Source organism: Lycium barbarum, chromosome 1, assembly GCF_019175385.1.
Source record: "Lycium barbarum isolate Lr01 chromosome 1, ASM1917538v2, whole genome shotgun sequence".
NCBI classification, from domain to species: Eukaryota; Viridiplantae; Streptophyta; class Magnoliopsida; order Solanales; family Solanaceae; genus Lycium; species Lycium barbarum.
In genome coordinates, this window is record NC_083337.1 from 3,769,437 (window position 1) to 3,785,337 (window position 15,901).

The 15,901-nt window shown below is 33.2% G+C and overlaps 2 protein-coding genes across 3 annotated transcripts; one reads left to right on the forward strand and one right to left on the reverse strand.

The window, feature by feature from the left end:
* The first annotated feature begins 3,394 nt into the window (after positions 1-3,394).
* Positions 3,395-5,530, forward strand: LOC132629504 (chlorophyll a-b binding protein 8, chloroplastic). Its single transcript, XM_060345089.1, has 3 exons — positions 3,395-3,593; positions 4,234-4,295; positions 4,757-5,530. Exons 1-3 carry the CDS (start codon positions 3,450-3,452, stop codon positions 5,370-5,372), a joined length of 822 nt encoding a protein of 273 aa, XP_060201072.1. The 5' UTR covers positions 3,395-3,449; the 3' UTR covers positions 5,373-5,530.
* Positions 5,531-7,436: 1,906 nt separating this feature from the next.
* LOC132629520 (ras-related protein RABB1c-like) lies at positions 7,437-12,699 on the reverse strand. 2 transcript variants are annotated; one of them, XM_060345090.1, is made up of 6 exons: positions 12,552-12,699; positions 10,444-10,583; positions 10,151-10,233; positions 9,281-9,485; positions 9,090-9,158; positions 7,437-7,742 (listed from the first exon to the last, which is right to left on the reverse strand). In XM_060345090.1, exons 1-6 carry the CDS (start codon positions 12,595-12,597, stop codon positions 7,650-7,652), a joined length of 636 nt encoding a protein of 211 aa, XP_060201073.1. In that variant the 5' UTR covers positions 12,598-12,699; the 3' UTR covers positions 7,437-7,649. The 2 variants fall into 2 exon arrangements, with proteins under 2 accessions (XP_060201073.1, XP_060201074.1); XM_060345091.1 differs by lacking the exon at positions 12,552-12,699 and adding an exon at positions 12,072-12,220.
* Between the last annotated feature and the right edge of the window lie 3,202 nt (positions 12,700-15,901).

The window sequence follows — 15,901 nt, forward strand, 5'->3', positions numbered from 1 at the left end:
CATAACTTTGGTAATTCCTTAATAAGTGTATGTCGGGCCCGACATACACGCGACCCAAACATTGTCTTGCAATTTATTTTTTTAATTTATGCTTGAGTAGGGGTTCGAACCCAGAACCTCATGAATTCTGCGTGAACGCTTAGGGTTGCAACGCGAAGGGCAAAAATTAAAGACCAGCAATATGAGGGGCATAATTTAAAGACCACAAATATGAGGGGCAAAATTTAAAGACCACCCCAAAAGAAGGGCAATCCGCGCAAAAAAATGATGTTATATTCCCTCTGTTTTAATTTATGTGAACGCATTTAATTGGGCACGAAATTTAAGAAAGTAGAAAAAACTTTTAAACTTACTGTGTTAAATGAGTTTCATATATTTTGTGTGGCTATAATTCATTGCATAAAGATAAATTGTTTTCAAATATAAAAAGAGGTCATTCTTTTTTGTACGAACTAATAAGAAAATAAATTCACATAAATTGAAACAGAAAGGGTACTATGTGCTCAAATATACTATGTACCTTTAATGAGGCAATCACCATGTGTTCATTGACCAAACCCAATCTTAGCCCAATTGTCACACAAATTATCCTCCAATGACTCTTGACTCATCCCTAAGCTAAAGTAGCACCCTCCTTACGTCATGGACCAAGACAATATAATTTGGGTCAAATATACTTGCATTATATTTTGGATCCGAATATACCCCTAATGTTATACTCTGAGCTTAAATATACTTTTTCTACCGTTAAGATTGTCTAAGGTGGAGCTTAATCCCACGCGACAATAATATTTTAATGAGGTGTATATTATGTGGCATGCCACTTCACTAACCAAACCCAATACTATCCCAATTGTCACACAAATTATCCACCAATGATTCTTGAATCTTGACTCATCCATAAGCTAAAGGGAAAAGAACGCGCGTGCCCCTTCAAATCAAAATAATTACCCGCTCATACTCCCATTATTTTCGTACCCCCAAAAAATCAAAAGAATTTACTCGAGATGTCCCCAATTATGATACCAACATCATTTATAAATATACTGAGATGTTATCATGGAAGACTGCTTCAGTCCTTCTCTTAGTCCTCCATGATATCATAGTATATAAATATACTGAGATAATATTATGGATAATTATGTTCATTTATTCAAAAGACAACTTTTCTAAAAAAAAATCTCTATTATACCATCGTCTTATATACATATATTATAATGTGATGATATCATGAAAGATTGCTTCAGTCCTTCATTGAGACACACCTTAAGACCATGATACGATCGTGGTATATAAATATACTGAGACGGTATCATAGAGGATTGCTTCAGTCGTTCTCTTAGTCCTCCATGATACTATCATGATATATAAATATACTACGATGGTATCACAGAGGAAGAGGTTTGGACGAGGGGTACGTAGGATAAATATTTTCGGCCGGCTGGGATAGAAGAGCAATTACTTTAAGGGGGGCATGGGATAGGTAAATATTTATATTTTAGGGGTATTTGGTGTTGTTTTCCCTAAGCTAAATTAGCACCCTCCTTGCGTCATGGACCAAGACTATATAATTCTTGAATCTTGTATCAAACGGCCCAACTTCTCTCTTTTCCTCTCAACCAAATTAATTTTCTCAGAATTGTCCTTCATACTTCTATGTTCATTTCCTCCATAACTTGAGTTTCTGTTTATTTGACACAAAAAAAAAAAAAAAAAAAGACATGACCAGCAAAGTGGATTATTGGTTCCAAGCCGTTTATGTTATTTTTTGTGTTTTGCTCTGCTTTAATTTTGGGTGATCTCAAAAGTTAGTACTACTAAGGCCAAGCTGGCCTTCATTATTCCTTCCCCAACCCCAAACATGTCCTTCAGAAGTAACTGCTAATGAATGGTTGGTCAAAAAGATGAATGTTTTGCAAAATAAAAATATTAAAGACCAATATAGATAAATAATATTGAAGTAATACTCTAAAGTAGAAAAGGTTGGAGAGTGTATTTAAAAGTTGTACCAACAATATGCATTTTTAATTAAAATGTATTAGATAATTTTTATAACGAACTAATAGTCTAAAGAAGAGAAGTGGCAAAAATTTATATGTAATTAATAGTTACATCAAATCAAATTAATTTATCTAATTATGAATGAATATATAATTATCATAGTCTATTAGTCTTGGATTGATATGAATAATCGAAATGCTACTCGTGACAACTAGGGTATCTGGGAATACCACCAAAGGACGTGGTGCAGTGGATGAGGCTGCTCCGAGTTCGAGTCCTGGGTATGGAAATTTTTTTGGTAGGGAGCGCTTCCCTCCCAATGGGACCCTCCGCGACGCGAATCTGAATATAATCGGGTTTCAATGCGGGTACCGAATATCGGGTGGGAAAAAAAATCTGCGAGTCTCTGACATTTCATTTTGGGAGTATTGAATCAACGTGTTCTCTTTCATTTGGCAACAATAATTTGCTTTTATTTTATTTTATTATATTATATATGTATTAAGAGAGATGAGAAGGGGATACAGGAGCATTACAAGATGGGAAATTGAATCATGGTCAGCAAAATAAAATTCTCAATTATTATTTGCCTGTTTCCTCGAATTTATTTCCCCTTTGCCTCAAATTTATTTTTTCTCCTTCTCTTATTTCATGAATAAAAGAGGTAATAGCACTTTTCATCCCTCACTTATTGATAATTATTTATTCGGATCCTTATGATATACGACTCAGTACATTTAATCCCTAATTAATTAGAACATGTATTTTCAGTCCTTTTACGTAAGAAATATGTTAAATTTGGTATATTTTAAAAATTGTATATTACTATCAAATATAGAGTAAAATTTACAAGCTTACATAACATAAGTGTAATTAACTGATAAAGTAGTAGCTAATAATTATGAAAAACTGCTGAATATTCACAAGCAAAGGGATCAGAAGTGCATATTTTAATCAATTAAAGGTTAAATATATTTAATTAGATGTTACTAGGACTAAAATTAAATTTTATCAATAACTGACGGATCAAAAATGCTATTAACCCTTTAATTAAGCCGATAAAACATAAATTTCCTTTTCCTTGAGTTTTCAATTTCCAAACACCATGAATGTCAAAGAAAAAGATTTATACACCAGTAAATCTAAGAGAAGGCAGATGTCAACAGCCAACAAGAGTATCTAAGATTTCATTTCTGCCACTAGGAGTGTAATATCTCTTATCTGATTTAATTAATCCACATGTTCTCTTCTCATTTGTCAACAAGATCACAACTTTATCTTCACACTCATAACTTGCTATATCCACCACAATTTCATTCTTTTCACCTAGCCCCACAAAATACTTTGTCCCTTATTTGCCACCTTTGTATTTAATTTATTCTTGGGGAGCTAAGTGTTTATTATTCTTCCTCCATAGCATCCAAAAAAAAAAAAACCAGAAAAAAATTATGGCAACTCAAGCGTTGATCTCTTCATCATCAATTAGCACTTCAGCTGAGGCTGCCAGACAGATTCTTGGATCAAGAAGTTCACAAACTCCTACTAGAAAAGCTTCCCTTGTTGTAAGAGCTGCTTCCACTCCACCTGTTAAGGTAAGTAATAAGTACTCCTTATCTCCTTCATTTTTATATGACGATGTTGGACTTTTCAAAAATATAATCGAGTATGTGTCGGATCCTTCAAAGTTTGGCATTTTTGAAAAATCCGACACCTGTAATATTTTTGGAGAGTCCGAGCTATATAGTTTAACTAGAAACAAAGCTTAAGATGTTATATTGACTTTTGTATAGGCAGAAATTGAAGTATTAAAGTAGTGGTTGATTATAGAAAATATAACATTGATGTTTAACAATTAAGTAGTTATTGTATGACGGTTTTTTGACTCATGTATACATAGTTTAAGAAGAGAGAGACCTTTTTGGATACTTATTAAAGGATCTCTTGGAACTTGTGGTTCTAAATATGTCATATGACGTTTTTATGTTTATAAGAGCACGCCATTAAGCATAAAATGAGAATTTAAAGTTAAAGGTTTTTCAAGTATAGAAAGATGTTAGTATTATTTATGGAACGAACCATAAGAACGAAATGTGTTATATAAAATGGAAGAGAGGAAGCAATTGAATATGGATTCTTAAAGACTATACAATTTTGTTTAGACTAATACTACTGATGGATATTCAGTATTAAAACAACACACAAGTATTGATTCAGCTTAATTCTGTTTTACAGCAAGGAGCAAATAGGCAACTCTGGTTTGCATCCAAGCAAAGCCTTTCATACTTGGATGGCAGGTAAGATCTATGAGACTTGATGTGACTTTATCCATCTCTTTCAATAGCCTTTGATGAGTTGTTGCACATATAATGTAATAGACTAGAGTCTATGTTCTGTGCACTGACAGTGTAAAGAAGGCTAAGTTGACTTACAGCAAATATAGGTAGCGCTCCATCTCAGTCCTAATATAATATCCTAGAAATTAAATAGATTGATAATGGCTTCCTATAATCAGTCAAATTGCACATATAGAATAAAAACTATTCATACTTGTCCGTTTATATAACTTGAACTCAACCTAGAAACTATGTTGCTCGGACTCTTGCAGAAATATTGTCGAACCCGTGTTGGGTCCTCTTGAAGGATCTAACACGCAAGAGGACCCAACACGCAGCTGATGGTATTTTTAAAGAATACGAGCAACATAACATGGAAATGCTATCTCTAAGTCCGCTAACTTAAACTTGTTTTGATCCAGTCTTCCTGGTGACTTTGGTTTTGATCCCTTGGGACTCTCGGACCCCGAGGGTACTGGAGGTTTCATCGAGCCGAAATGGCTAGCATACGGCGAGATCATCAACGGGCGGTTCGCCATGTTAGGAGCAGCAGGAGCAATAGCACCAGAGATTCTTGGAAAAGCTGGTCTCATCCCCCCAGAAACAGCACTTCCATGGTTCCAAACTGGTGTCATCCCACCAGCTGGAACATACAACTATTGGGCTGACAATTACACATTGTTTGTGCTTGAAATGGCATTAATGGGCTTTGCTGAACATAGGAGATTCCAAGATTGGGCCAAGCCTGGTTCAATGGGAAAACAATACTTCTTGGGCCTTGAAAAGGGCTTGGGTGGGTCAGGTGAACCAGCATACCCTGGTGGCCCATTCTTTAACCCACTTGGATTCGGTAAAGATGAGAAGTCCATGAAGGAATTGAAGCTCAAGGAAGTTAAAAATGGAAGGCTTGCTATGTTGGCTATTTTGGGCTATTTTATTCAAGGTCTGGTTACTGGTGTTGGGCCTTACCAAAACCTTCTTGATCATTTGGCTGATCCAGTAAACAACAATATCTTGACCAGTCTCAAGTTCCACTAAACTAAGTAGCAAATCCACTCTTTCTTCCAACTTTCCCCCCTTCTCTTATGTGTAATGTAACATTATGTGCAGATAATATTTTTCATGTCATCTGTAATGCTAAAAAAGGGACATGTGATTTTAAAAGGCTTGATATATATTTTTAGAGTTTTTAGCAATGAGTCCTGCTGAAATCATATATCAGTTGCATTTATGAAGGATATTTCGAATAGAAAGGCAGCACTAGAAAGGGAAAAAAAAGAAAAAAAAGAATCCTACAGCAATAAACATAAAGTTTTTCAGCAGAGTCTGCAAGTAAAGAGCAAAGTTAGCACTCTGATTAACTCTTCTGGTATGCTATTGTTGATAGAGTTTGACTTATCAGATATCTATAAGTAACCTCCTCGAAATATGAAATTTGTTATTTTAATAATAAAATAGGTTATCTGCTACACCTCTGCTATAATAGGTAAAGATGATTTGATGGTATGAAATTCATATTGCCAATTCAATATGAAATTTGTAATTTTAATAATAAAACAGGTTACCTGCTACATCTTTGCTACAATAGGTAAAGATGATTTGATGGTGTGAAATTCATATAGCCAATTCAATTAGCTTGGGCAAACATAGTTATTACTGTTGCTACTGTTTCACAAAATCCGGAATACAATGGTGGATTCTATAAGGGATTAAAAAAAAAAAAAAAACCTCTCTCCATCCAATTTTTCCTATTCTCTATACTAAAATAGATATTCATTTTTACTTATCCGGGTTGGAAAATCAAGAGATAATTTATCATTTCATACCTGTTTTACCCTTACTACTCCATTAATTATTGGGTTGAAAACTTCAATGAATTATTAGTAGTTGCACAACTTTTAAAGTATGTTCGATTGATTTCAATCACTAGATGACTTATTAATAATTAGAGGTGATATAATAAAATTATCATTGTATTTATGGCTCCTTAAGGCTTAAGGGGTGTGTAAAAATCAATACAAGTTAAGTAAAAATGGATGGAGGGAGTACATGAATGACACAATTTGGAATTGAACTTATGTCTTAAAAGTAATTTTTGAACCCCTTTACTCGCTACACTAAAAATTTTCATATATCTAGAGGGCTCAAACAGTCTATATATCTAGATAGGCAAAACTATTTGTTTTAGCCTCAAACCACCTTTCCAATAGGTGGCTCTTGTATTTTTCTGTACTTGTGCAAATCCGAAGAAGTTCAGTTGATAAGATTCACTCACAGGGTAGTACGCAAGCATCAAGTTTCTACAAACCCATGCTCATTGTTTGAATTTCTAAGTATACATTGAATATATTTATTTCTATCAGAAGGTACTCTTCACAATAGATTGAAAACGTAATGCTGGAAAACAGTGCCAGTGTGCCATATAACTCAAAACCAAGTCCACGGCATCTAGTACAGTCTACTGTGAGTGTCTATCTTTCATTTCATTTCACTGTAAACCTTCATTGTTGAGTCACCTTAACTATTCTTGACAAGAACAAAATAAAAAGAGAGATATAAGTGATGATAATCAACACTCTGCTCAAGGAGCAAAAACAATACATTGAGCTTTGACTGAAAGAAATGAATTTATATTTATCTAACTCCAACACAAACACTAATTTACAAGCAGCCATTGTCCATGAAACACCAAATGGAAAGACGAAACCAGGGGCATGACATATATTATCTAAAAAAGGAAGGGGTGATCGAATATAATCAAGAGTTTCAAGCGATTATCAAGGCTCTGTGGGATACCAAACATACAATTAAACGTGATAGAGAAGGTTAAAGCAAAAAGTGTCTGAAATGCTATAATGCTCTTTAAAGTACTAGCTCTTTTTCTTCATTCTCAAAAAGACTCCATCAAACACAAGGTCTCTTCCTCCATTGATCAGATGCGGCTATTTCGTGCCAATTACTCCGGCAATGAACGTGGCGTTGCATGTATCTTATTTTAAGGTATTGTACAGCTAGAAAACATTGGCACCAACGCTTGGAGCAGAGGAGAAGGACGGGCAAGCAGAGCTCAATATCCTCTCATTCACACAAGCACACAAGATATACGGAATTCTATTCACATTTGCTAATGTGGAATATTATACACGGGGAGTACAAATATGACTGTCCACTGTTTACTGAATTTTGCTTATTTTTGTACATATAGCATCACTAAAACAAATCAAATAAACCTCGCAAAGATAAGAATGAAAGACCCGTGAAGATGGCATATAGACGATAAGAACACAATTAAATTTGAAGAATGATTTTCCACTTTCAAGTGCAACAACCCCCTCCTTGAGAAGCAGCTCCATCTCTTCCACCTGATGGCCCAGGAATGCCTCCATATCCAACTTTTATTCCATGGGACTGTAAAAAAGTATCCAAGAATACAGGAGAATTATAGACGATGAAAAAAAAAAATACTCATTGGCACAAAAACATTTACAAAGCAGCAACCTCTGTTTATTTATTCTCAAAACAATGAATTCAGTCATCAATGGTTGGCGGCGCTATCAAACTGATCATTAAACAAGGACCAAGATATGCCCATTTACCAGTATCATGATTGGATCTTAAGAGCTACTTAGAATATAAAAATGCAGATTAATTTCATCAAGCAGTGTTCTTTGTTATGGTTAGTAAACCCACATCCTTACTCTTCCATCAAATCTACTTTCTTTAACATTCTAATATAGCACGTCACTTCTGGTTCTCAATCAAGCACCAGTTTACCATCCACTCTCAGTCTAAATTATTTGTGGGGGATCAAAAGTTGAATGAGTGAAAGAGTACTTGCATTATTGTGTGTGAACATTCTATGATGTAATATGATCTGGGCTCATCTGGGGCTGGATATTTCCTTTTTTATGTTTTTTTCCTTATTTTGATAACCATGGTGTTCGGGCCGGCTTGCGCGCACCTCAACTAATTCCACGTTGCACATGCTACCTTTCACAAGAATAGGCATCGGGTAACTAACTCTGTCCACAAGGCTTGGGTCGCTAGGAACATCACCTAATTTTTGTCTTAGCTGGTATTTGTACTTGAGACCTCATGGTGCTCAACCCACTTCATGGCCACACTAGGCCATGCCATTTTATATTTCACGAAAATTTCAGGGAAAAATGGGATTGTAGAAGCTGCAATAAGCTGGCCCACAGCCAGGAGTGCAGGACAGATATGCCCTTGAACCAGACCCACCATGCATTGGAGGAGGGTGTCCCCAGATGGTTGATCTTGTTTCATGTGCAATGTTGGCCAGTTCACCCAATTAGTTTTGGATAGAATCCTCTAATATTCTTGAATGGAAAGAAGATCCTCCATACTGTTTCTAATATGTTCTTTAAGCTGATGAAGATAATAATATTTGGTAACAACAAAGTTTGGTACTTAAGTGGAGAAGGGCAGAGGGTGGGCTCATTATCCACCGAGTTCTGAACCATGCGCCGCTGGGCCTTAGGGATTTGTTGGATATAAAAATAACAATTAGTAACAGGACCAGAAAGAACCAAATATCATGTGTAGACTAAATGGGATGCCAATCACTGTTTGTCTCTACCATTTCCATATTACTCTTACAGAGGTGCCTTTCTTTTAGGTATAAATAGACAATTGTAAAAGTACTTCTTCTCACACATGTAACAACATCCACTAGTCATGATCATCACAAAACGTATTGAGCATATCACAATCAGCAATCAAGGTGGCGCATACCTCATTCGATACATCAAACACTCCATCCTGTACTTTCTTATAGATTGTTGAGGCTGTTTTGATGAAAGCCTGAATAATGCAGAAAACAGATAATCCAGTAAACAACCAAAATTTAAATTTGAATAGAGATAAACTTACATGGTTGGGACTTAAAACCTCAAAAGAGCTGTCAGATCAGAGAGATTCCTTACCTCTTCAACATTCTGAGCTGTTTTAGCAGAGGCCTCCATAAATATCAAGCCATTTTCCTTGGCAAACTGCTCACCTTCTTCTGTGCTTACAGCCCTTCTATGAGCCAGATCACACTTGTTTCCTATCAGCATTATGCTCATGTTTGCATTTGCATGCTGCCTTGCATCTTCCAACCAACTAGCAAGGTGATTAAATGTTTCCCTCCTATAAAACATTAAAAACATTGTGACCAACTAAATAATATGAGCAGATGTAATAGACATGCAAATCAGGCTCCCTTATTTCATATATACCATATTTTGCTCATTGTTTATATTCAATAATGGAAGTAGACTTAGTAAAACAGATGTGTAACATTACTCTCACATAAGGTTTCAATTGTACAGAGAAGAATTTTTAGTCAATTACAAAATTTCAGGAATCAAAAAGCTTTGAAAACTAAGAGTACAGCTAGCTCACTAACTGACAGAGATGCTGCTCTGGAAGTTCAATGCTCATCCATTATCTTTTGCACTTCTATTACCATCTTTAGCAACTGTTTTGTTCCTCTCCTTGGTCCACGATATATTAGCTTTCGTGATCAGAACACCATCAAATATGTTTTCGTAATGACAAGTCAAAGACTAAAATGTGATGTTCCATAATTAGTTTAGCTAAAGACAACAGTATATTTGATATGCAGCCACTTGAAATGAGATCTTTGGGGAGCAATTTACTGTACAGGAATTTCTAATCAACATTAAATTACACATAAAGAAGTACACCTCCTATAAAATATGGGAGAGAAATTTTATGCCTAGCAACCTAGGGTTACATGCATTATGAAAGTGTCAAATTCCCTTATCCAAAGTGACAAAGATTTGTTCTACCTTGTAATATCATAAACAAGTAATGCGCCAGCAGCACCTCTGTAATATGACCTTGTGATGGATCTGAATGACTCTTGACCAGCCTGAAACGAGAACATTCATTAGAACATGCTTTTAGACTTTAGTGATAGTACATCCAGAGATGAAAACTAGGAGGAGGACTTGGCCGATTAAACTCCAAATGATCAGAAAATGTTGATAAACTGAATTATGGACTTCTATAGGCATTTATTCGGACATTCTACATACCATATTAAGAGAAAACAAAGGAAAAGAAAATTTGTGTCACTAACCGTGTCCCAGATCTGTAGTTTTATTGGCTTGTTGTCGATTGTGATCATTCGAGCCCCAAACTCAACCCCAATGGTCAGGTCATGGACTGGTTGAAACCGTTTGTCAGTAAATTGCAAAAGAAGACATGACTTTCCAACTCCTGTACAGAGAAATATTATATCTCTATAAGTGAGGTCTCACACAAGACTTTTAGGTAAAGTATGCATGTAAAACACACAGTAGAATCTAATGCATTCTAAGAAATGAATTTTCAAAGACGGGGATGGGAGGTTTTCATTCTTACATGGCACAACAAAAACTAAAAAGAGGCATTCTGTAAATCTAGAAATATCAATAAAACATAAGAAGCATAGAAAATAACTATCAGATAAACAATCAAAAGTTTAGAACAATACACACAGAGTTTGAGAGTCTCTAAACCAATATGTATGTACATGGCATTTCCTCGAAAAGGATGGCAATTCTCTTGACTAATTGATTTCGCCATGAAGGCACAAAACTATGTCTAACTCAACTCTTAAACCATTCAACTTACGAACAAGCATTCAGAGGTTGGTTATTGTCACTTCTGCACAAGCTAAAATCACACTTGCTTTTTGAAACTATTTTTCAGCTCTCTTTTTTTTCTTTTGGTTATTTTGCAACTCTTAGTCTTCCACTGTTAAATCGCTTTCTCTCTACTTATTATCTACGAGGGCTTGTATGTAGCAAATCCTTGTAAAAAAATATCTTGTTCTCTTATTTTCCTTACTATCCTGTTTCTTTTTAGCCAAGGGTCTATCGGAAACAGCCTCTGCGTACATCCTACCCTCCCCAAAACCCACTTATGGGATTACACTGGGTATGTGGTTGCTGCTGACTTAAGTAGCAGCATATATTCTCAACCGGTCACGTATTTCAGAAGAACACAACACTCACAAATCCGTTATAATAACGCCTCAAAATTGTACAGGAACCTATTAGTCAGATGCAAAATCATGTAAATAATTACAACAAGTACCAAAACAATTAAACTAATATCTTACGAAATACAGAGAACCAACTAATCAGATGCAAAATATAGAAAACAATTACAGGAAATGAAAATAAATCAAATTACAGAAAAACTATTAATCAAATGCAAAATCAGGTAAAATAATACTCCCTCCGTTTTAATTTATATGAGCCCATTTGACTGGGCACGACATTTAAGATAGAGGGAAGACTTTTGAAACTTGTGGTTCAAAATAAGCCTTGAAAATTTGTGTGACTGTAAATCATTCATAAAGTGAATTTGTTTCCAAATTAGGAAAGCGGTCATTCATTTTGACTCGGATTAAAAAGAAAATAAGTTCAAACAAATTGAAATAGAAGGAGTAAAAAAAAAAAAAAAAACTTCAAACTCGTCGACAAACAAAAGGAAGTTAATGAATCAAATCAAACAAAAAAAACAGAATCAGGACAATAAAAAAAATTACCGAAGTGAAAAGCAGTTAAATTAGCCTTGCAAGTAACCAAAATTACAGGAAAAAAAAAACTATTAATCGGATAGAAAAAAAAAACTATTAATAATAACAAAAAAAAACCTTCAAATTCATCGAAGAATAAAAGGAAGTTAACGAATCAAATTAAATAAAATAAAAAATACCGGTATCGCCGATGATAATATACTTGAAGAGAACTTATATAACCTACTAACTACAACGCAAAAAAAAAAAAAAAAAAAAAAAAAAATTACGCGAAGTGAAAATCAATCAAATTAGCATCACCGGTAACTAAAGTACAGATAAAACTATTAATCAGATGCAAAATCATGAAAGATGATAAATAATTAAATAAAACTTCAAATACCTTCAAAAACAAAAGTTCATAAAAGAAAACTAAAAAAAATATATATATATTACCGGTATCGCCTATAATAATATACTTGAAAAAAAAAAAAATATATATATATATATATATATATATATATATATATATATTACGGGAAGTGAAAATCATTCAAATTAGCATTACCGGTAACCAAAATTACACAAAAGTAAAAAACTATTAATCAGATGCAAAAATCATGTAAAAAATACTTGCAAAACAAAAGTTAATGAATAAAATAAAAATAAAAAAAGATTACCGGTATCGCCGATGATAATATACTTGAAGAGATAAGCGTATGACATGTTTCACCGATTACAGAGAAAAAAAAAAGGAGATCTGAATATAAAGAGATTAATACAAGTTGAATAAATAGTATATGAGCTGGACAAAACGACAAGGATAATAATAATAAGAATTATTCACTTTATTCCGAATTTTTTTTCACTTTTCTTCGAAATCAGCATTTGGTCATGACAATTCCGAATACAACTTGAAGTTATATTCCAGGATACCAAAAACCCAAAAACTTATATTTTTTTTAAAATTCACTTTTTTGCAATTATATTTCACCAAAAATTACAATTTTAAAAACTATGACCAAACACAACTCCAATTCCAAAATTCCAAAAAAAAATCTATGGACAAACGGAGCCTAATACTTGTCTAGTTTGGAAAGGATAATTTATTATGGACTATATTTATTATTAATTATTGGATTGGAAGCTTCAATGAATTGTTAATGATATTATGATAACACAATTTGCTACGTACGGTTAAAATTATGAAGTTTGACTCTCAAAAAGTGAAAAACGTCAAATAAATTAGGATCGGGGAGTATATTATAAGAAAATAGGTGGTGTAAGAATAATTTTACAAAGAATATATAGCCTGTTTTGATTAGCTGGAAAAAAAATAATTTTTAAGTACAAGTGCTTAAAGTACTTTTCAGTTTTCAAGTATTGAAAGTTATTTTATAAATAAACAGTTACGTGTTAGGATAAACATGCTGAAGTTGAAAATAAGTTGTTGAAAGGGGAAGATGATAGTTTAGGGTTTTTAGTAGTAAGGGTAATATTGGAATTAGAAAAAAGTATAAGAGATAAAATAGTAAAATCGTTAGTCAAATCAAAATGACTTTTAAACTAAAAAAAAAAGGGGAGGGAGGGGGGGGGGGGTCTCAACTTCTTATTGTTAACTTATTTTAAGCACTTTTCAATTCTGTCAAATATCTAAAAAAAAAAATTAAAAATGACTTATAAGCCGATCCAAACGAGCTCATATTCTATAAAAATGATTATTGTTGTAGTAAAAAGGAGGGAAAAGGAGGATATTTGTGTTTTGAATATAGAAAGAGAGAAATTTGAAATTTTTGTATGTGAGCTGGACAAAACGACAAGGATAATGATAGTATACAAATATAGTTCTTCCTAATAATTGGCTATATGAATATTTTGTAGAGTTTCTCTATATTTTTTCCTTCTTTCATTTGCTTTAAAATCAACACAAAATCAAACCACTAGATATATTAAGGAAATATTTATTAATTCACACTAATATTTTTATCAAGCAAATGAATGCATAATAGGTTATTTAGTATATAAATTTTATTTGGTTAAGTGATATATTTTTCAGTTTAATTTTTAAGTGTTATGGTTAAATTATTTGGTTTGATGAAACATCAAGGTATGATTAAAGTATTTTCTAATGAGTTCAATAGCTTGTTTGACCATGTTTCTAAAACGGTGAAAAGCAATGTTTATTTGACTAATGAACTTGAAAAATACTTTTAAAGAGCAATTAGTGTTTGATCAAGTTTTTAACTAGTATTTTTAAATTGTGCACACTGTAGCTTAAGAAATTTGAAAGAGAGAAGTTGAAAGTTTTGTATGTGAGCTGGAGAAAACGACAAGGATAATAATACAACAACATACCTAGTGTAATTCCACAGGTTGGGTCTGAGGAGGATGGGATGTATGCATAGGGGCGGAGTTAGCTCATTGGGTGCGGGTTCAGCCGAACCCAGAACTTTGGTCCAACCCTTATATTTGTATTAAAAAACCCATTGAACATATACAAATTATTAAATTTTAAACTCAGAAACTCTAAGAAACTAAAATTCTGAACCCATACATGTCAAATCTTGGATCCGCCTCTGTGTATGCAGACCTTATTAATACCTTTGTGGGATAGAGATGTTGTTTCCGATGGACCCTTGACTCATAATGACAAGGATAATAATGATATACAAATATAAATACTCCTAACAATTTGAAGGTTAAGAGATGTAATTGGCTGTATGAAGATATTGTAGAGTCTCTAAAATTTTTCCTTCTTCCCTATGGTCACACCGATACACAGGAGAGGAGAACGATAAAGACAGGAATTTGCAAAGGCTTTAAAATCAACACAAAATTAAGCCATTAAATATTTTAAGGAAATGAATGCACATTATGTATTTAATATATGCATATAAGCTTTTATCTAGTTAAGTGATTTATATATATTTTTTAAATTAAATTATTTGGTTTGCTGTAATCACGAGGTACAAGTATTTTATAATGAGTTTAAATTTGTACACAATAGTGTAAAATTTTTTTACATCGTTATCATATTTTAAAGAATATAAGGAGGTTTACTGGTACATATTATTTGGATGATCTAATAGTGTAACTTTTTTTACATATAGTGTACATAACTTAAACTCTTTTCTAATATATAACTTCGAGCAATCAAAACTTACTTGAATAAGGAGTTTAAATTTTTGTACTAAAATATTTGTACCATCAGATTACTTATGAGGTAAATTGTAAATCTCATGATAATATTAATTGTTTACTTAGTAAAAATAGTAAGAAATATGTTATAACCATTTACGATATATTAATATATAAAATATCTTACTTTGTCGGGACATATAACTTAAGTACTTTAGTGATTGAAAGATACATATGATCATTCACTTTCAATAATGCATCTGGAGGTCGGCAAAGGATCATACACTTTCAATAATGCATCCACAGGTAGCCATACTTTTGGCAAAATTGGAATTCGAACTTTAGACATTTCGATTGAATTTTCTAATTACTAATTGGATCGTATTTGATTTTTAAAATTCGGTTTGGATTGCCGATTTTGAATGAATTTTCAGATATCGGAATCCCAAATCTTTATACCTTACTACATTAATTAATATACCCTAGTAGGCTAATGACGGTGGATCTCTGTTTGCATTCACTATGGCTGTATTTCCGTTGTCATTTGAAGAATTGTGACACTAGGTCTTTAAGAAAGCATATTAAATTGTTGTTGTTTAAATCACACATAGTCTATAAGGATTGAGCAGTTGTTGATTATGTGAACTACTAGTAGTATGATTTATTTAGACATGATTTTACTATGTTTAGACTTGTTAATTTTCAATATGACCGCTTCTTTGTTGTCAAATTAGCTTCTATATATTTGGACATGTTTAACGATCTTTGAACTTGTTAATCCTAAACTTTCATACTTATGTTGCTATAAATTTATTTCCTTAATAATGGTTTCATTACTTGTATGATTTTTTTTTTTTTTTGAAAGTTTACGGTGGGAATAATGAATTATTAA

Coding starts and splice junctions, on each gene's coding strand:
- LOC132629504 (XM_060345089.1), top strand. CDS start 3,450: ATGGCAACTCAAGCGTTGATCTCTTCATCATCAATTAGCACTTCAGCT. Junction 3,594..4,233: donor CTTCCACTCCACCTGTTAAG/GTAAGTAATAAG, acceptor TCTGTTTTACAG/CAAGGAGCAAATAGGCAACT. Junction 4,296..4,756: donor CTTTCATACTTGGATGGCAG/GTAAGATCTATG, acceptor GTTTTGATCCAG/TCTTCCTGGTGACTTTGGTT.
- LOC132629520 (XM_060345090.1), bottom strand. CDS start 12,597: ATGTCATACGCTTATCTCTTCAAGTATATTATCATCGGCGATACCG. Junction 10,584..12,551: donor TATTATCATCGGCGATACCG/GTAATCTTTTTT, acceptor TTCTCTGTACAG/GAGTTGGAAAGTCATGTCTT. Junction 9,159..9,280: donor CAGCTCAGAATGTTGAAGAG/GTAAGGAATCTC, acceptor TGCATTATTCAG/GCTTTCATCAAAACAGCCTC.